Source organism: Drosophila arizonae, chromosome 5 (assembly GCF_054131065.1).
Source record: "Drosophila arizonae isolate 15081-1271.41 chromosome 5, UAZ_ARI_1.0, whole genome shotgun sequence".
Classification (NCBI taxonomy): domain Eukaryota; kingdom Metazoa; phylum Arthropoda; class Insecta; order Diptera; family Drosophilidae; genus Drosophila; species Drosophila arizonae.
In genome coordinates, this window is record NC_142925.1 from 17,491,947 (window position 1) to 17,512,726 (window position 20,780).

The 20,780-nt window shown below is 43.3% G+C and overlaps 1 protein-coding gene across 2 annotated transcripts in view; it reads right to left on the reverse strand.

The window, feature by feature from the left end:
- Nucleotides 1–284: 284 nt before the first annotated feature.
- The window catches only part of hbs (hibris), a 29,962-nt gene continuing 9,466 nt past the window's right edge, over nt 285–20,780 (reverse strand). Inside the window, exons 2-12 of one of the 2 annotated variants that reach the window (XM_018012961.2) lie at nt 6,351–6,860; nt 6,120–6,290; nt 5,762–6,052; nt 5,395–5,694; nt 5,034–5,324; nt 4,663–4,965; nt 4,311–4,595; nt 3,959–4,240; nt 3,079–3,881; nt 2,611–2,994; nt 285–1,859 (exon numbers count right to left, since the gene is read on the reverse strand). In XM_018012961.2, coding sequence (XP_017868450.2) covers nt 1,851–1,859; nt 2,611–2,994; nt 3,079–3,881; nt 3,959–4,240; nt 4,311–4,595; nt 4,663–4,965; nt 5,034–5,324; nt 5,395–5,694; nt 5,762–6,052; nt 6,120–6,290; nt 6,351–6,860 — 3,629 coding nt within the window. In that variant the 3' untranslated portion in view covers nt 285–1,850. Of the gene's footprint in view, nt 1,860–2,610; nt 3,016–3,078; nt 3,882–3,958; nt 4,241–4,310; nt 4,596–4,662; nt 4,966–5,033; nt 5,325–5,394; nt 5,695–5,761; nt 6,053–6,119; nt 6,291–6,350; nt 6,861–20,780 lie in introns of both variants that reach the window. The other variant, XM_018012960.2, reaches the window with a different exon arrangement.

Below are 20,780 nucleotides of genomic sequence, written 5' to 3' on the forward strand. Positions count from 1 at the left end.
GTTAAGTCTGGCCCCGAAAACAATTAGCCAAGCATTTAAGGTGTAAGCCAACACGCCCACCAAATGCTGCGCGGAAGAGTGAGAGGGGGCAGACCCCCAGCGAAAATGATGAACAAAGCCAAGCGCTGATTGATGGCAATAGACAAATTTGAGCTCTGCGGCAAAGTCATGTGGCATAATGAAGCAGGTGGCTGGGCTCGTAGGCGTTAAGTATCCAGCGGGCATCCGAAGCGAGAACCCAAAATTAGTTATCAACCCAAGGAAAGGTAAAAAATGTTGTGATATTAATTTTGGAAAATTTTTAAGTTATTTTTATTCAAATACTTTTGTTTGAAGTTACAAAAATTTGTTGTGGGTGTTTTTTTTTTTTTTTTTGTAATTTAATTTTTTATGGTTTTTTTTTCCTTTGATTTTAAATATTTTAAATATTATTTTTAATTAATTATATATATATATATAATTTATTTAAGTTTGATTTTATATAGTACACATGCTTATCTTGTTTAAATGCAAAGATCTGAAATCTAAGTTTAAGTTGAACATTTTGTTTTTCTTTCTCATTTCTTTTTGTTTGCATTATAATTTTAGACTTTCCTCTGTTTTTCGCTTTTCTGCTTTGTTTAACATAATTTTTGGCGCTTGCGCGTGTACGCATATGTTTATCATGTATATATTTTATTGTCATGCATGATAAAAAGTCGTTGAATTCGTGTAAATATGGTATATATGTATGTATGTATATATGTTTTGCATTTGTATATGTTTCGTGTATATACCTTAAGCTAATTTAAATCGGCGCTTAAATCTAGCGAAAGTCACGCTTAAAATTACTTTTTTTGTTATAATTGATTAAGGAATTGATCCTTCATATGATTTCAAATCGTTTGTTTTTGTTTTAATTTTTTGCTGGCTGTTTCTTCTCGCTTTTCTTCGGTTGAAAATCTTTACGCTTATCGGGCTTATATGAAGTATATAGAGATATATTGGTATGTCTAGAGCTTAAACTTGAACAACTGCTAATGAGAATGAGTCACGACTCAACAGACTCGTTAATATTTACGCTAATTGCTAAAAATCGTAATTGCTACTACTTAATATCGAGAAAAATGCCTACAAATTAATATTTGAGTGTTTTGTTGTTTCTACTAATGCTGCAGCTTCTTCTTCATCATCTTCATCGTTTTCGTTTTATACCTCTTCTTCTTCATCGTCTCGTTCCTTCATTAATGTTGTATTTGCGGTTGTCTGTCCATTGTTGTCAGAGTATTTGTGTATGTGTGTGTGTGTGTGTGTGTGTGTGGATGGGGGGCAAGCATTTGTAGAGTGGGTTGCGCACCTGCCCCAAAGGCTAATCCATTGCCATCAGCTTCGGCTTTGGCATCGGCATGGGCAACGCCATTGATTGATGTGAATCGAAGTTTTGATGTGCGTGCTGGGTATCGTGATGCGGTTAGCCGAACCGAGCCGAGCCAGTTGAGAGTGGAGAGCCTTGGACACAGGTACTTATCACAGCCTTCGAGCGCCGCATGCAAATGTCTTTTCTCAAAATACATTCAACATGTTTCCTCCATTTGCGCTTCATAATAATCAACGTCATTTAGTAATAATTATAAACAGAAAACAAAAACTTGCAACAGCAGCCCAGCCAAGCCAAGCAGCCAAGCCCCAGCAACAAAAACCTCCAATTGACTGAATCGACTCAATTTCAATTTCATGTTATGCGATGTGCGATGTTGGAGTTGTTTCTGCCGTTTTGTGGTCGGTCGTATTGTTGTGATGTGTGATGTCAATCAGTCCAGCTGGGCTTGGCCGCTGTTTGTAGTTGTTGTTGTTGGCTTTCGTCATGCGGCTTAGTAGGTCTGTCGATGAAATAATAGAAAAGAGGGAAAGGGGCGAACGAGAGTGGGTATTAAATTTAATAAGCCATTATCAATAACAATGCTTAAAGTAGGGCAGCCCTTCAAAGTGTGAATGGATTGCTATCATAAACATTTTAATTAGCATTAACTATCAGCAGGCATAACTATGATGAGTAATCGATATGGGTAATAAGAGATGTATAGATGAAATACTAGAATAAATACTTCATTAAATAAATGAATAAAAAAAAATTAAATTAAATTAATAAAGTACATATACAAATTAAATTAAATAAAAAAACTTTTAAAAAATAAATAGAATAAAAAAATTAATAATTAAATAAAAACCTAATAATGAAATTAAAAATAAAATAAATAAAAAAATTATAAAATAATACAAATTAATTAAATAATAAATAAAAAAATATATATATAAATAAAATACAATATAAATAAATAATAATTAATTAAAATATAATAAATAGAGTATAAAAATAACTAAAGCGCAGAAAAAAATATAAATAAAATAATATACAAATAAAAAAAAGAATAAAATTAATAATAAAGTAAATACTTAAAAAAAATAAGAAACAGTAATATAAATAAATAAAATATTGCTTAAAAATTTAATTTAATTAAAATAAAATAAACAAGTAAATATTTCAATAAAAAATTTTTATACTACTACTAATTAAAAATCACTTTAGTCTCAGTCCCTATTCATAAAAAAGAAAGTTTTTGAAACACTTACCACTGGCGGATAGGACATGTACTTGTCGCTCATGTTAAAGTAGGATCCATCGGCTGGCGGCGCTGGCGACGGCGATGATATGTAGCTGCCCTTGATGACCAGCGAGGAGGCGGGCGAGGGCGAGGGTATGTACAGGCCATTGGAGATCAGCATGTGGTCGTCCTTGGCCCGCATGGGCATGCCCTCGATCAAGCCGGTGGCGCTGTTGCGTTGACTATGCCGCTTCGGGTTGGGCAGGGTGCGCGTGAAGTCCGGATTGCACAGCGGGTAGGGGGGCGTGCACATGGAGCTCTCCTGATATTTGGGCGGATAGGCCGTTGACTGAATGATGTCGACGTTCTCCACCAGATATGTCGATGCGGCCGCCTTTTTCTGTACATCCGCCTGCAATGCAGTGATGGGCAGCTGGTTAGGATAAGGCCAATCAGTCTGCAGTTCAATATTGGCTATAAACTGATGCCCATTTACCTTATAGACCGACTGATTATCATCCTTCGAGTAGGCGTCGTCGTTGCTGGGCTCCGTTTCGCCCTGCGACTTATTCTGACGGCGTATCACGAACCAGGCCACCAGCGCCGCATTCAGCACCAACAGCACCATGGCCGCCGAGGTGATGCCAATGATCATGACATTGGGCAGCTCGTCCTTTTCGGTATATTCCGCCGAGTGGGGCTGCGAGCCCTTGCTCAGGATGAGCTTGATGTCGGGCAAGAACTTGCTGCCGCCGGCCTCATTGTGCGCCATCACGGAGAAGTAGTACGTGCCGCCGGGCTTGAGGCTCTCCAGCGTGATGTTCTGTTGTCCCACCTTGGCGTCCACATACTTGTACTTGTCCTCACCGTGCTGCTTGACGCGCACGCGGTAGTAGACCTGCATGCCGCCATCGAAGCCCGGCGTCCACATCAGCTCCGCGCTCGTGTCGCTCACATTGCCCACCCGCAGCTGGAGGGGCGTGTCCGGGCGCGTGGGCTTGCTGAACTCCAGTGTGGTGCTGGCCTGACCCATCGCGTTGCGCACGACGCACTCGTACTGCCCATAGTCATCCGCCGAGGTGCTCTCCACAAGCAAGGCGGACTCAAAGTGGAGCGGATCCACCTGACGCTCGACGGTGGTGAACTTGTTGCGTCGCTGCATCTTCAGGTCCTTGCCATGGCGACGCCAAATGAAACTGGGCTGGGGCGCGGCCAAGGCACGGCAAATGAGCTGAGCCCGTACGCCCAGGCGAGCCGCAAAGCGCGTGTACGCCGGCGAGTGATCAATCTCCGGCGAGGCTGCAATCAATCAAAAACCGATGGAAAGTAATCAATGATTAGCTGCTATGGGCACAAACGGGGCTCTGGCCACTTACTCTGCACAACAAGCACCACGTTCTGGGAGGCTGGGGGTCCGCGCTGATTGTCCACAGTGCACGTGAAATTGCCAATATCGCCACGCTGAACATTATCGATGTGCAGTAGCGCGGTGTTGTTCTCGAAGCTGGACGTGGTGCGAGTGGCGAAATCGTAGCCGGGTCGGGACCAACGCACATGGGCGGCCTCCAAGGGGCGGGCTTGCACTTGACAGGCCAGCACAGCCTGTTCGCCAGGCGCAAAGCTCTGACCCTCGGTGACGGAGGTAATAACGGGTGCATCTAATGGACAAGCGAAATCAGCGACTGAGCAACTGGCCAAAAGTGGGCAATCCGACTACGGAGTACTTACATTCCACAATCACTTGAATCTCCAGCAGGGCTGTGCCTTGTGTGTTGAGGGCCTCGCACACATAGACGCCCGCATCGTTGCGGCTGAGCCGACTTATATTGAGTCTGGGTCCATCCGATACCAGCCGCTGGCCGCTCAACGGGTTGCTGCTAATGGGCAGACCGTCCTTGGTCCAGGTATAGCTAATCGACATTGGATTGCCGCTCGCATGCAGCTCGACTTGCAGCGGCGAGCCCTCGACACCCACAAAGCTGGTTATCTGCGCGACATCGAACTTGGGAGGAACTGCGCGGAATGGGAATGAGCTGGTCAGAGGACAAATATCAGTGGGATGTGAGCTCGGGCCACTTACAGAGTATGTCCAGGCTGATGGTCTCGTGAACGCTGCGCTGCAGCACTTCGTTGTGGCTCTGGCAGGTGTAGATGGAGCCATCGAGGTCCTGGGTGATGTTCACGTGCATCTCGAGGGTGGACACCGAGCCGCCCCAGAGGCCGGGCCTGTTGGCCAGGTTGAGGCCCTCCACAGGTATGCCATCCTTCCACCAGCTGATTTTGGCCGGCGGATTACTGGAGCTGGAGTCGCAGATGAGCTTGGCCCGGATGCCGGGCACCAGGTTCTTGGGCGACACACTAATTTTGACAGTCTCCGGCGGAACTAAACGGCCAATGAAATTACAATGTCAGAGAAATGGGGCCAAAGGGCTGAACGCAATCGCTACTCACAATGCACACCGAGAGTCTTAGTGGCGAATAACGGGATCTCGATGGCTGCATTCTGCACCTCACACTTGTAGATGGCATTATTGTCGGAGGCATTCACCAGCAGCGACAGCTCCGAGCTGATTTTGTTGTCGGTCACCTTGGAGGCGGCATTGAGGCGCTTATCGTTCTTGTACCACTGCAGAGTCGGGGGAGGATTGCCGCCAGCGGAGCTGCACTGCAGTTTCAGGATCGAGCCGGAGATGAGTATATCGCCGTCATTGTAGCCGGTCAGCAGTGGAGGCGAGGGCGGATCTGAAGGGGGCAAGGCAAATAGCTAAAGAGAACTGCCCAAGGCTGAGTCTACCACTCTCATCACACTCACACAAAACATTCACTGTGTGGGAGCCCACAACATTCTGGGAGAGCTCCGCATTGAGCGCATGGCAAACAGCGATGAACGTGCGACTCTGAGAATCGATGTTCAGGGTGATGTTGGAGCTGCTCACCCAGCCGCCGTCAGCGCTGCTCGTCGTCTTGAAGGTGCTGTTGGTCAGGGGGCGTCCGTTCATGGACCAGCTGATACGCGCCGGGGGATTCGAGGGAGCCGTCACACAGCTCAGCTGCACTGCATCGCCCACCTTGGCCTGGGTGGCGCCGCTCAGAAAGACATCCTTCGGTGCGTCTATATGGGAACACGCTTTGGTTTATAGGCAACTGAAAAGCTTCTCAAATAATTCAGGGAGACTCACATAGAACAGTTAGATTGAGCTCGGCCCGCAGCGGCGTATTCGATAGCAGATTCTTGGCCTCGCAGACCAGATTGGCGCCATTGTCCGAGGCATTCGCCGTAAACTTGTAGACATTCTCCGAGAGGCGACCCGAGGTGCGTTGGGGCGAATTGACGACCTCGCCATTGCGATACCAGACCAACTGAGCCGGCGGATTGCCGCCGCGACTGCGGCACGCAATTTGCAACTCCTGGCCGCGGCGCAAGGTCTCGCCTTGGCTGTAGCCCTCAAAGAATGGCGGTCCGGGTGGATCTAATTGTGTTTGAGGGGTCTTGGGAATAATCTCTTGTTGCTGGGGAATGAGAAGCATGAGACTTACATAGCACAGAGAGCTGGACTTGAGCGCGCATGGGCACATCCGGGGGCAACGCCTTGTGGCGCGCCTCGCAGGAGTATTCCTTGTAGTCGTCCTGGGCGCGTGGCTGCAGATGCAATGTGGAGCTGGTGCGGAAACGCTTCGCTGACGTTTGATTCACTGAGACAATGGGCTCTGCGGGCGGTTGGACAGGTTAGACTGGGACGAGGGAGTTTGCATTAATGCGAGGCTTACCCAATGTCAACGGCGTCTCGCCCTGATACCAGACAATCTCCGCCGCCGGATTAGCATTCTCGGTGATGCACTGCAGCGTTAGGTTCTGGCGTTCGATGACCTCCACCTTGGCGTTGCGTGCATAGCCATCGATGGAAATGCTGCTGGGCGCTGCCACGATGCTCAGCTTGGCATTGGCGCGTATGGCCGGATTGCCAGCTGCCGGGCCCACCTGGCACTGGTACTCGGCGTCGTCCTCGAGCGTGGCATTCTTAATCTGCAAGTTGTAGGTGCCGTGCGCCTTGTCCACCAGCACCGAGTAGCGCGGAAAGCCCGGAATGACGGCCGAGAAGCCCAGCGCGAAGCCATCCTTTGTCCATTGAACCTTGCCGGCGCGCGACTCCACCTCGCAGCGCATCAGCGTATCGGTGCCCTCCAGTATCTGCAGATCGTGGGGGGTAACTCGGAACCGTTGCACAGCAGGCGCCGCTGCTTGCGGAGCATCAGCCGAGGCAGTGCCGCCTACGCCAGCTGCAGAGAGGATGAGATGGGAAAACAAATTCGCATATTGTTAATCGGCACGTTCGACAATTGCGCACGTAGTTGGTAACGGGCAACGGGTAGCGGGTAGCGGGTGGAGTCTAGTTCAATTGGCAGCGACCTGTCACCCGACCCAGTCGCAGTCGCAGTCGCAGTCACCGTCACAGTGGGAGCTACAGTTACAGTTACCTATTTCTCGCAGCCCACACATAAAATACACATTACTTGAGCATAAGACTCGACGAGGCAGCCCAGTCACATCTCACTAATTTGGAACAACTTTTATTTTGTGTTATGCAGTTTTTGTTTTTTTTTCTTTTATTTGTTTCGCACACACACACGTGCATGACTAACATGTGTGTAGGTGTGCGTGTGTGTGTATGTCAGGGCACTTTGAGTCTGTCATTGAGACATGGACAAGTCCGTCCGGCTCGCCGGCTGTCTGCCTTCTGTCTTCATCAGCGGGTCTGCCCGCTGCCAGTCTGTGTGTCGCTACATCAACCCACACCGAAACGAACCGAAGTGGGTCTACAGCTTGCGGCTCATTAGCATTAAAATGTCTTAAAGAAAAGAGCAGGCCACGTTCGATACCAAATTGAACCGACTACTTAGCCGTGTATATGTGCTCGAGTATGTGACTCGATTCGTGTGCGTGTGTGTGCATGTGTGTGTGTGTGTTGTCGTCGACCTAATCAGCATTAGAGCAATCTACATAGGTAATACACATAAAAGCACGCACAGTGTCACTGGGTCATAGAAAACTGTGAGGAAAATGCCAGAGAACTTAAATCAAGGGAAATTAAGTGCGAAAACTCGGGCAAACAGCTGAAGTTCATTACATTCATCAATCAAGAGACAAGAGAACAAAGAAGCGACAGATAGACAGGCAGACAGACAGACAAAGAGAGACCCAAATGGAAATGCTTGATTGGCAATCAGGCCAAACTTTAGTCAACTGGCAATATGCAAATTAAAACTGGTTTCATGTATATTTTATATTTTTTATTTTTAAATCACTTCATTTTTCAAATCAGAACTTGGCGATTGCAATCAATTATCATTTATTATAATTGTTAGCTCATTTTTAACTTGGCTGCCAATCAAAACAAGTTCAATTGGTTTCAGCTCGCAGACAAGCCAAAGTTAAATTAAACTCGTTTAATAATAACAACAACAACAATAACAGCAACAAAAGCATTTGTTTTTTCTCATAAGAAAACCATGTTTAATTGATTGCATAGTTTTTGTGCCACTGTGCGAGCCTGCAAGCAGCTAAGGCCAACATTCAAACACTGCGTGAGACGTGCCTACAAATGGCTCAACAAATAAACGTCGCTGTCGTGGACTTCATCAATGGATTAATTGATTATTTGTCGTACACAAGAAGCCAGCGAGGCTGCACGGTCTTGAAACGAGCTCGATTTCCGTTGGACTTGAGCACGAAATGAACCACAATATACATATACATATACATATACATATAGAGAAGAACGCATTTACATACACAGATACATAGAAACATTTGTTCTACAGATATACATATATGTTTGTCTGCATTTAGATAGAGCTATCCATTGAATATGATTCGGTCACCATCAACGGAAACGACCACCCGCAGCTGCAAGTTAGTCACTCGCTTTTTTTTTTTTTTTTTTTTTTTTTTTGCTCTTGGTTTTTTTGGGCGCGCTTCAATTTGCATAGGTCCGCATTAACTTGGCCCAAAGTTCATGCAATTAAGACCAAAGACCAAGAGACAGTTGACCAAACTGCACAGCCAGAACATTTCCTGCAGCAATTAACCAACAACAACAACAACAACAACAACAACAGCAGCAGAAAAAACTGCACAACTTGACAGGTTTTGCGTCGACGACGACGACAACAACGAAAATGTCGAGAAAAACAGAGGCCAAGCCCAGTCCCCATCTCCGGTTGGCTACAACTCATTTAGTGTCATTACGAAGTCACCCCCCACTGCTCAGGCCAAGCATGTATGTATGTGGTATATATGTATATGTACACCTCTCTCACTCACTACATGGAAGACAATAAGCAATGGGTAATTGTCACACATATGCAGGGCAGGATGGCCAACAAAGAAATCCTTGAAGTGTGACAGTAGGAAGCACTGGCAGGCCAGACCAGCACACAAACTAAAGAAACAACATGCAAGAAAACTCTAGACGGGCTGTGCGACTGCGAGATACCTCGTATCAAATGCAACAAATGTCTAAATTGTATAGAACATATATTAAAATAATTAAACATATATAATATACAATACAATAACTGAAAATTTATAATATATAATCGATAACATTCGAGCAGTAATAATTATCGATTTTTTTTAGATATTCATGTGAGCTATAAATTTCAATTTTCTATGCCTTAGATACGCTGAGATCTAGGGGTATAACAGGATAGGACTGAATCATTTCAGCCCATGCTGATTAAGAATATAATTATACTCAACAGAGTCTGCCACGCCTCCTCCAAACACTCCCACAAAATGGGTATACCCTTACTTCCCAATTCAAATGCAGCTGCAGGGTATAGAAAACAAAAAACACTTCACTGGCTGTAAAGTGAAGTAAAGTGCAAAGTAAATGAAAAGACGTAACAGAAGGCGGCTAAAGTAAACCGGTTTAGCATTTCATTCATGCCTTTAGGCCGTTGGCTGTTGGCCAGTGGTCAGGGCGCAAGGAGTCGGTAGCACTCACTCTCGCTCTCCCTCTCCCTCTCCCTCTCCCTCTCCCTCTCCCTCTCCCTCTCCCTGTCCTGCTCAACTAAATTGTCTTCCAAGGGTCTGTAATTGTCAACTGGGCCCACAAATTGTACGCAAACTAAACTAACAGCTTAACCACAAAAACCGTTCCATGCCACTCGATGCTGATGTTGATGATGTTGCTGATGTCGATCCTGTGCCTTCGACTCAAACTTGGCCACAAGCTAAGTAAGTGCGACTGCGAGTGCAAGTGCGAGTGCGATAGCTATAGCTATAGCCATAGCTAGTGCGAGTGCTGGCCCAAACGCAAAGCTGCTAATAGTTTTGAGCATGGCCGACATTTACGTGCGGGCTCTGGCAAGCGATGCGCAACGCCGGATGTCGCACTAATGGTCAACGCAACCCCTTTAGAGAGCACACACTCCCCTGTTGGGGCGTCCATCTACAGCTCTCTCGCTCTCACTCCTCCTCACTCTCTCTCTCTTGCTTTGTCTCTGCTTTGTAAGTTAAACTATCTACAAGTCATTAACTCATATAAAGCCAGCGACTGTCGCACAGCAGGCAGGCAGGAGCCAGTCAGCCTCACTACGAGCCTATACAGTGTGCGTGTGTGCGTGTGCGTGTGTGTGTGTGTGCTTGTCCACAGACAATCCATGCTGAAGTGGCCTGGACCTAAACCTGAACCTGGCCCGGGAAACTGCTGCGCTGCTGCTGCTCTGCTGCTGCGCTGCCAACGCACATTTTGCTCAACGCTTTTTGTCTTTTTTTCTCGCCGTCTGTTGTTTTTATTTTTCTCTTCTCTTCTTTTTATTCAAACTGATGCTGCTGATGTTGCTGCTGCTGCTGTTGCTGCTGTCTTATCAAGACCAGTTTTCAGTTTTGCCGCTGTTTCTGTTTTCGGTTTGCTCTGTTTGCCTGCAACTTCAGTGCGTTAATGGAAAATATTGTGGCATATCACAGGAAATCCGGTGAGGTTTTTTCTCGCACTCCTTTTAGCGTCAGGACACTTAGCGTGCACACAGCCAACAGCAGCAGCAGCAGCAACAGCAACAGCAACAACAACAACAACAACAACAGCAACTACAACAAGCCATACGAATGACTTTGACAAAATTAACGGTCACATAAATCTTTTCCCATAGAGCTTCTAGGCGCTCTTTGCGGCTTTGCGTTATAAATTTAATTAAAATTTCTTCTGTTTTTTTTTTCATGTTTTTTGTTCTTTTTTGTTTTTGTTTGCTTATCCATGTTGTTATTGTGGCTGTGTTGCTGTTGTTGCTGGCGGTGGTGGCGGCGCTACGCGCTTTGTTAATTTAACAAATGTCTTTTATTATATTGATTAAAGCGGCTTTGGTGTCAAATTTGTTGTCAGCTATGTTAAGCGCCCACAAAGTGTTTGGAATTGTTTTAAACGGCGCTGCGCAGAGGATTTCTGGGTAGCCATGACAATTATTTTCAACATGTGGCTTAGAGCTCACCACACGCCAGCAGCAGCAGCAGCAGGAGCAGTGGCAGCCCTCCTCGCCCCGCTTGGATATGTGGAAAGGCTTATAATTTGAGAGCCAGCTAAGTAAATCGTGTGCACTCGATGCTGAGCCGCTTTGGCCAACAAGATTGCTGGATCATTTATCCGTCGAGCTGCTCTCGCTCGAGCGCATAAGGACATGCACAAGGTGGAAAATCTGAGGAGATTTTAGACGAGCAGGCAATTTAACTACAGCTACGGCTAATTCCACGGAATTTGGCACAGCTTCTTGTTCCATTTATAATGAAGTCTTTAAATAAAAATAGAAGTCTTTTGAATTATAAATTTCGAGCCCGCATAGCGTTCGTCTATCAATCTTCGCAAAGGAAACTTGAGCATTCAAGTTAAACTAGTTTTGCATACTTCGGCCAGCTCGTCTCGAATATCAACGTCGCGTCGTCGCCTCTTTAGAAATATGAAAACTCATTTTTTATGCTCTTCGGATACGTGTCGCAAATGGCAAATACTTTCGACTTAAATAGATCAGACCGGTTTGCCGTAAATAAAACACTTCTAATCTAAAGGCTAATTAGGTTGGAAACTGAAGCTCGCCTCAGTTAATGGATGCGCAAGAGGAAAACAATTTCCCGCATCTGATTACGTAATGTCTAAGCATTAAATCAATTGCAGGGCTTTGTCGAAGGGAATCCAACGTCCTCGTTATTCAATATTTATTGTCATATGCATATATAAACACTTTCATTGTCGTCTATTGATTCGCTTTGAGCTTGTTTTCATATTTTCAATAACAAAATAACGAAATTGCCAGCATCCTTTATCTCGACTTCATCTTTCATATTCACTTGCCGTCGATTTCAATATTCCTCCTTTATTGTCGCAGCAGCAGCAGCAGCAGCCGCTCTTGGCTATCTTTATGGCTGTGGCCCTGCTGTCTGGCTGTCCGTCCGTCTGCAGCGCTCCGTCCGTTTAATGTTCGCCTTGGGCACGCTTAATAAATTCACAATAAAACGCATTTGACTCGCGCGAATCGCACAGCCCACAATAACATTCTCAGTGGCAATGGGACTTTCAAAATGGTCTCTCTTCCACACTCACTCTGAGTCACTCTCTCTCTCTCTCTCTGTCTCTCTCGCACTTCCACACAGAGTAAGCCTTGGTAAATTTCACACAAATTGCCGCATTACCAAGTCTGTCTCTGTCTTTATGTCTCTCTTGTTGTGTTGTGTTGTGTGCCCTGTGCACTGATTAAATTATAAAATTTGCAGCTGAACAAATGTGACCAGCCATATCAAATGGTTCTACACACACACACACATACACACACCCACCACTCACACCCATCCAGCTGGCTGTCAAAAACGGACAGGCTCTTTGGCAGCGACGTTAAACTAATCAACTAATTTGCTATGAACTTTGCGGTCTGTACAAATTAGAGCGCCATTCCCGGGAACAGACCATGGGCTGGCCAGAGGGTAGAGGGAGAGGGGCAGGGAGAGACAGAGTCAAGTAACCCAGCCAGCCATAGCATTAACATTAATTATTTTCTGCTTCATGAGCATTTTAGATGAACATGAACGGGCGACGGAAGAGGGGAGTGGCGAGAAGTGAGAAGTGAGAGGGAAGATGTGAGATGGGAGCACTGGAACAAAGACGATGTGCACCCAGCTTCAGTTGCTGCTCCATTCAATGCTAACCGACGCTTTCATCTTTAATTAATTAATAAAAATTATTGCCCCTTTTGAACTCTGCGGTTGTCAACTATTTTTTTTTTTCTGAATTTATTTTTGTATTCAAATATGCAAGCAAATACTTTCTGTTTTATAAATAATTTTTTTTTTTATTATTTATATATTTTTATTTTTTTTCGTGCTGCTGTTGCTCTGAGTTTGACCGCAGCACAAAATACAACAAGAGCAAAAAATATTTTGAAAACTGAAAGTATTTTGTGGCTAGCCTATGCGGGCTAGGCAATTAGTTAAATTAAGTCTGGCATTCTTTTCATCTTCAACAATTTAAATACCAAAATATTTAGCTAAGCGCACAAATTTGCAAAAACATAAATAAACCAAAATGGAGCTCTGAAAACGATATGCATATACTTTTATGAATAAAATCTAAAAATACTATGCATATGATGAGTCTAAGCCCGAATTTGACAGCATGCGGAAGAGCCGAGAAAAGAAAATGACAAAAATACAAACAGATTTGCTTGTTGGCGTTATTGTTGTTGTATATTCATATCTTTTTTTTTTTTTTTTTTTTTTTTTTTTTTTTTTTGAAAATAAAATAACAGAGAACTGTAATAGAGTTGATGATTTTATGACTGTAAGCCACTCAGCAAAACATTCGTTGGCTTATGCGTTCGTCCGGTTGTCAATTTTGTTATTGTTGTCACCGATGCGTGGGTTAAAAGATTTTTAACACCCACACACACATACAACTCCGACGAGGGGAAAAATATGTAATTTGGTTAAAAATGAAAAGCAGAAGAAAACGAGAAATTGACAAATTTTATTAGTCATAAATTTTGGGCAAGCATAAAAATCATGGACAACACCTAGGCCAGAACAGAAAACAAACACACACACACACACACACACAAACTTAAAGAAGAAGCAGACACTGAGTCGGCAGTCTATGAAAATGAATTATATATATATGTATTTGAAATATATACATATTCTGCTGTATATATATAGGACAAAGTTTGAATTTAGCAATGAGGACGAACTGGGCGCGCCTTAAAATATGCAACAAAATATTATTTAGTGCGCTCGTAAAACTTCGCTGGGTGTTTGCCTGCAAATGGACAAAGTTTGTGGGACTTCTTGTTCTTCTCATTTTTTGTTATATTCTGTGGCAGGCAAATTAATTTTTTGTTTGCTTTTTTTTTTTGGAGTTCGAATATTTGTTTCGTTGTACTTTTTATGTTTGTGAGTGGGAGAGGGAGAGGGAGGGCGAGGGAGGTACGGGTGTGAGCTGCTTTTAACGCGTTATTTTTAGGCCTTAACGGCACCAACTACCGGTCTTTAAGCTAAGCCCACACGCCCACACATCGGCCAGCGGCCAGCGGCAAACACACGTAGAAGCAGCTGGTCCATTGACACAACCCACAGTCGACTGGGCCTATAGGGCATTTGAATAAGAAATCTAGCCGGCCGATGGTGGAGCAATACGTTTGCTCATATGCTCATAAAGAAGTAAAAATCAACATTTAGTGCTAGCCATGGCTTAGAAAAACCAGTTCGAGTGCCACTAACTAACTGAGCTGTCGCCGCAGCCTACGTGCCTCAAATACGGGTTTATGAATGGCAAACGCCATATGAATGGCTCGACTCGGCTCGGCTTGGCTCGGCTCACAAAGACAGACAGCAACGTGGGCCGCGCCAGCAGACGGACGGACAATCCCCCTGCCGAAACAGCGAAACAGCGAAGCGTCGAGGCTTTGAGTTGTGGCGCATATTAAACTGAATTTCAATTCGAAGCCAGCCAATGCGAGGGGCTGCTCAAAGCGCAGCTCTAGCTTTAGGTTTCTCTATATGTATATTCAGCGAACTGGTCTCAGACTCAGTCTCACACTCGCCTGCCCCTCCTCCTCCTCTGCCTTTGTCTCGGGCACCCAGAGCACGCACCTGGCTTTGACGTTTTTGCCCGGCTTAGTTTAATGCGCTGCGCGAATTGGCGGATCGACGGATCGCCAGTGCGCCGGATCGACAGCAATCGACGGCTGCACTTGTCGTTTGCCAAATGCCAAGACACGAAGCCGAAGCCGGAGCCGGAGCCAAAGCCATTGCATGCCACACTTGACTGTTGCCGTTTGCTGTTGCAGTTGCTGTTTGCCGTTACTGACTGCTGTATGTGGCAGCTGCATAATTATAATGTCTGGGCCCAATTGGCCCGCTGGCTCGGTATTATGTTTTTTCCTCTCTGCCCCTCGCTGAACCTCTTGGCTTGCCAAGCCACTTGTCTGTCTGTCCGTCCGTTTGTCTGTCTAGCCAAAAGGTCAAACTACATATTTTTGCTGTTTTTATTGACGTGCTGAACTTTAAGTGTGCGACTTAGACTTGGAAATGAGTTTGGCCCGCAACTGGGTTAGAAATGTTAAAAACTTCAACATCCAACTTAGATATTAATTACAAATTAGATTTCGAAGTCATTTAAATCAACTCATGTAGTTAATACACTTCAAGCCAGTCGTAAATTATAAATGAGGCCACGTCTCAGAAATCATAAATAATCGCAGCACACAAAATAAATTTCAAGCAACACTCTTTATAAACTACAGGAAACAGCAACAGATAAAAAATGTGCATAAAATCAGCGAAAATTTTGAATAAAATTTATCAAAATATGAGAAACATAAATTCAAAGCCATTTCGATTCGTTTCCTTTTATCGCCATTTTCAAATAAATTTCGGTGATTAAACCATTTGGAGCTCAGCTTCAGCTAATAGTCGCAAATTAAGCAATTTTTTCACGTCCATAAAAAATTGCTAAATTTATATTAGTTAAAGCGATACATTTAAATTTATATAGCTCGGAAATATTTTATGCGAATGCAGTTTTTTTTTTTTCTTTTTTCTTTTTTCCATCCTGCGAGTCGTAAAAACAATATGTATAATTTTTGGTATTTTTTTATTTTGCTCATTAAGTCAACTATAAATAAGTATATGTAAATGTTATGTATGCAATTCCATTTGATTTTTATTTTGTTTTATTTTTATTGCCTTGTACCCGCACACTCACGTCACATCCATCCATGAATGGGTTTTGCGGGCCTGTTGAAAAGTTGTTTCATTTGTTGTTGTTGTTTTTTTTTTTTTTAAGTTTATTTTCGAGTATTGTGTTTGCCTTTTTGTTTCATATTATTTATGTATGCAGATTTAAACTTTTTTAACTGTGGGATTGTTTGTTTGCAGCTTTCGTGTGGAAGCCAGCTCAGCTCGGTTTTATTTTTGAAAAAGTTTAATGGCCGTCTGATTGCGGACCAAAATGTTCGTATTACCTATTTATGTTTTCAAGGATGTGAACATTAAGTAAGACTAATACAATGCATAAAGAGAGACGTGCGGGCAATGCTCAAAAGATTCTGTTTCATTTTCGAATTTGAATTTGAATTTGAAGGCGCAATATATACAGATAAGTTAAGACATTTCATTTTGCACTGCAGTCTCCGAGTCTAAGAACTGAAAAGCCAGTCAAGCGCGTCGGGCCTGAAATTCAAGTTATCTGAGGGCGTTTGAAAAACTGCTCGAGCATAACAACTGTCTGCGGGCCCCTAGCCAAAAGTTAGATAATCAAGCGACACCAAAAAGCCAAAAGATACGAAACACGGCCACACTGGCCAGATTAATGGCTACAATCTGATTACTTTGAGGCCAACAACAAGAGACAACAGCCGACAATGGACAGCGGACAGCGGACAGCGGACAACAGACAAGAGACAACAGACAAGAGCCAAGACAAAGGCCAGCAAACGATGGGAGCCATAATTAAGCAAAGCCGTCGCCGTCGCCGTTGCTGTTTAGTCCGAATTTGTAAATTATAGACAAGCCGGGTGGGAATAATGCTCCACATGCCCAGCAACCAAATTGTTCATTTGTCAAAATTAACACGCGGTCAAAACACAAGAGCCAAGAGCTCACAAAAGTTGCTGCTGCTGTTGTTGTTGTTGTTGTTAATATTCATGTTACTAATGCTAAGCAGCTGCTAAACTTAAAACATATATATTTTTAGTCATGATGCGTAGGAGCAGTCAGTTATTAATTATGTATGTAAATGCCAACTAAAGATATAGCAACAAGCAGATTGACTAACTAATTGATTGGCGTTAGATCAAAGCTTTGCCCATGAGATAAACCCTAGACAACTGACTGATTGCTGAAGTCTTGTCTTCATTTTCTGTTATTTTTTGTAAATTTTTGTTTAGCTTTGTTTATTTAAATTGTTATTTCTTACATGAATATCTTACGGAATATCTAATCAAAACGAAATTAATCAAAAACAGCTGAGGTTTCTGTTGCGAGAGGCTGGATGATTTGGTTTACTAATAGCAATATTGTAATAGCTCTTAAGCCACTTGAGTGAGTAATAAGTGAGGCATTTGCATTTGGGTTAATCGTGTACTTGACTTGAGAGAGAGAGAGAGAGAGAGAGAGAGAGAGAGAGAGAGAGAGAGAGAGAGAGAGAGAGAGTATATTAGAGCACTCTGCACTCTAATCAGGCTCTGAAATGAACTGAATCAGAACACTTTGAACTTGAAACCTGAGGCGATCGGTCGGTTTACTTGGGCTGACAGAGTTTCGAAGCAGGAAGTGGCGAAGTCAACATCGAGCAAAGGTTTGGCCTTATCCTTACTGCGAATTCATCAATTACCAAACAACATTACCAAATATTTTGTATAAGCCACATAGTTAATTTACGAACGAACTAAGAACGATTCAAGAATTACTAAAGACATATATTTAATATCATCTTTGGATGAATTGAAGGCGGCTTAAACAATGCTGATCTAAAGTCTAAGAGAGACTTATAGGAAATATCATATATATTTTATATATATATTTAAAATTCGATCAAATGAAATTATTCATAAATTATTCATCAACATGAATACACTAAATAAAATAAAATACACCAAAAATAGTATAGAAACACACAGTCATAAAAACTTTTATAACTTAACTACAAAGATATATAAACCCATATGAAAAATACTAAAAAAAAAAAAAAAAAAAAAAATTAAATAAAATATATTTACTAAGATCCTCCCATCATAACTATATTCAAAATTAGCTTCATGCCCCAAATAATTTTAATTGTTATTCTCTGACGTTGCCAATTGAGTTTCGAATTCAAATGAAAAACTATTTCTATATCTAATTTTAGATTCATAACTCAAGTGAATATGTGGAAACCTTTTCCCACACTATATAATGTGAATGCATATATATTTGTAATACAATTTCCAATAGCAATTGAGGCTTGTTAGCTCTTGCCTCTTGCTGTTCTTGGAAATTGCCAAGGCAAATTGAATAAACGAAACAGCTTTAAACAATTTTCACAGTGTCGCGTCTTGTTTTTAATTCAATTTTTTGTTGCTTATTTTAATTTTCGTGTTTTGTTGCTGTTGCTGTTGTTGTTGTTGTTGTTGTTTTTTTGGGACACAGTTACCGTACACTTTTGTGGGTTTTCGACCACGTTTCTGGCAGTTTAATTGAGGCAGCAGAGGGGAAACAGATACTGACAACTGCTGCCGCTGTCGCTGTCCAAAAACCGGCTTAGGCGCGTCGCGCACACAAACAACTCATAGCCATCCATCATTATGAAATGTGCTACAGTGTGTGTGAGTGAGTGTGCGTGCAAGTGTGTGTGCGTGTGTGTGTTTGTGTGAGCTGCACCTGCTCGCGTTTAGCTGGCCTGGGAAGCACCAGTTCAACGCACAAGAGGCCTCCTTCATTGATAGTTTCATGCACTCCGAGCTCAACTTTCGCATGCGCAAACTTGTCGGACAACATATGCTGACCATCCAGGCAGAGTTCCCGCTCCCAGCTCCCAGATCCCAGCAACTCCGCTCCAGTTTAAGCGTCGATCTGTGTGTAGCTGGAACCGGCCCAGCTGGCTCGCTTCAGCTTCTGTTTTTTGCTTTTGCTGTGATTCTGCGTAGCTTGGTCTGGGCTCTGTGTTCTCTGTTCAGGTTTTTATTATACCCTGAACCCATTTTCAATGGGAAATCAGGGTATAATGGTTTTGTTGAAATGTATGTAACAGGCAGAAGGAGGCGTGGCAGACCCCACAAAGTATATATATTCTTGATCAGGGCGACGAGCTGAGTTGATTTGGCCGTGTCCGTCTGTCTGTCCGTCTGTCCGTCTGTCCGTCTGTCCGTATGTATGAACGCGTCGATTTCAGAAGATATAAGAGCTAGAGACTTCAAATTTTTTTTAAAATGTCCGTAATTACAGCGCGCATATCAAGTTTATCATTAAAAATCGATAACTCAACCCGATCTTTTTTTATCGATAAAAAACCTTATCGAAACCCAGTTATAAAATTATATCTTCCACACCTTTATTGGTAGAATCTCCAAATTTTTAATGTATGCTTATATGCAATTTATACAATTTCGGTTTTTGCTAAAATTTACCCCCACCTCTAAATTCACCCCCTCACCCTCACTTTTGTAAAAAGCGTATTTCAAATACTAGAGACTTGTGCTTTGACAATTACATGTATATTCATGTTATAATCATAATCTGAAAGTTTCATGAAGATCGTACGTCCATAAAAAAAGTTATTAAACAATTAATTTCTCATAGTAAGCGCACACTGCAGCCCATGCGTGTTTATGCGTGGGTGCTTGTGTGTGTATGTGTTTGTGTATGTGTGTGTGTATGTGTGTGTGTATGTGTGTCTGTATGCGTGTGTGTGTATGTGTGCCTGTGTGTGCGTTTGTGTGTGTATGCATGTGTGAGTGTATGTGTGTCGCAGTTCGCAGTTCGCAGGTCGTGTCGTGTTTCTTATGTAAGCTGAAAGACGCGAAAAATTATTGAAATATCTATTGCTCCAAGGGTTCAGGGGATCTCGTAGTCGAGCAGTCTCGATTAGAGCTTTTTTACTTGTTTTGTTTTTCTTTCAACATATATATATATATATATATATATTTTCTTTTTTTCTTTTTGTTTTTGTTTTTGTGCAGCGAACGTAAGTTAATATGACTTGTAGCACGATGATTGCTTCCTGTGGCAGCGAATGACTTGAAAGCTCGCACGACGCTTAGGCGCTGACAGCGACGCTGACGCTGACGCTGACGACGCTTCATCAGCTTTTGTTGGCCAACTTTTGTGAGTTGAGCTGACTTTTTTTTATGAATGAAAAATCGCTGCTGCTGCTGTCGCTGTCGCTGTCGCTGTCCCTGCTGCTGGCGGAAGTAATAAATTAATTGAGTAAATATCGATTCGCACTGCTGCCAGGGCTGCCTTGTTAATTGGCAGCACTTGAACAACACACAAACAAACGCACACACACACACACACACATACAGCTCAATCGAGCAGTCAACTGGAAGCTTGGCAATTGGACTACAAAGATTTTTCTCTATTTTGCATAGCCAATTCGGCTTGCGCAATGGGCAAAGGGCGCGCGGGCATGAGCCAAAGACGTCTGGCCAAATCGTGTTAGCATAACGAATTCAGGCAACAACAAGCGCAGCTCGTCAACTTTTGTCGCTAGATCCTTGCGCCGCCCCGACAAGATTAATGGCCATTGATAGCGCATATTCGAGTGCGCATCAAGCGTATTAATGCAGCTTGATAATTTATTGAAAGCGCGTCTAATGAATTTTTATGTTTTGGCTTAAAGCAAACACAGCAGCAGCAGCAGCTTCTCTCTCTGTGTGTGTGTGTGTGTGTGTGTGTGTGTGTGTGTGTGTGTGCTTGGCGCTACTAAGTGCCTTTTAACGGCTGCTTCCGCTAGCGTTTGACTTGTAATTTGGTACGTAAAGCGTTTTTTATGGCAGCTTTTATGGCAGCATATGCCAACAAGCTGCCTCATCGTGCGTACTAAACTTAATTAATTGGCCAACGGCGTTGTCTTACCAATTATTTCTAGTTCTCTATTGCGCTTAGCCCTTTCAAGTTGCAAAAAAGGAAATAAAATTGCTCTACCACATTAGTTTAAATTGAAATTCAAATATGATGCT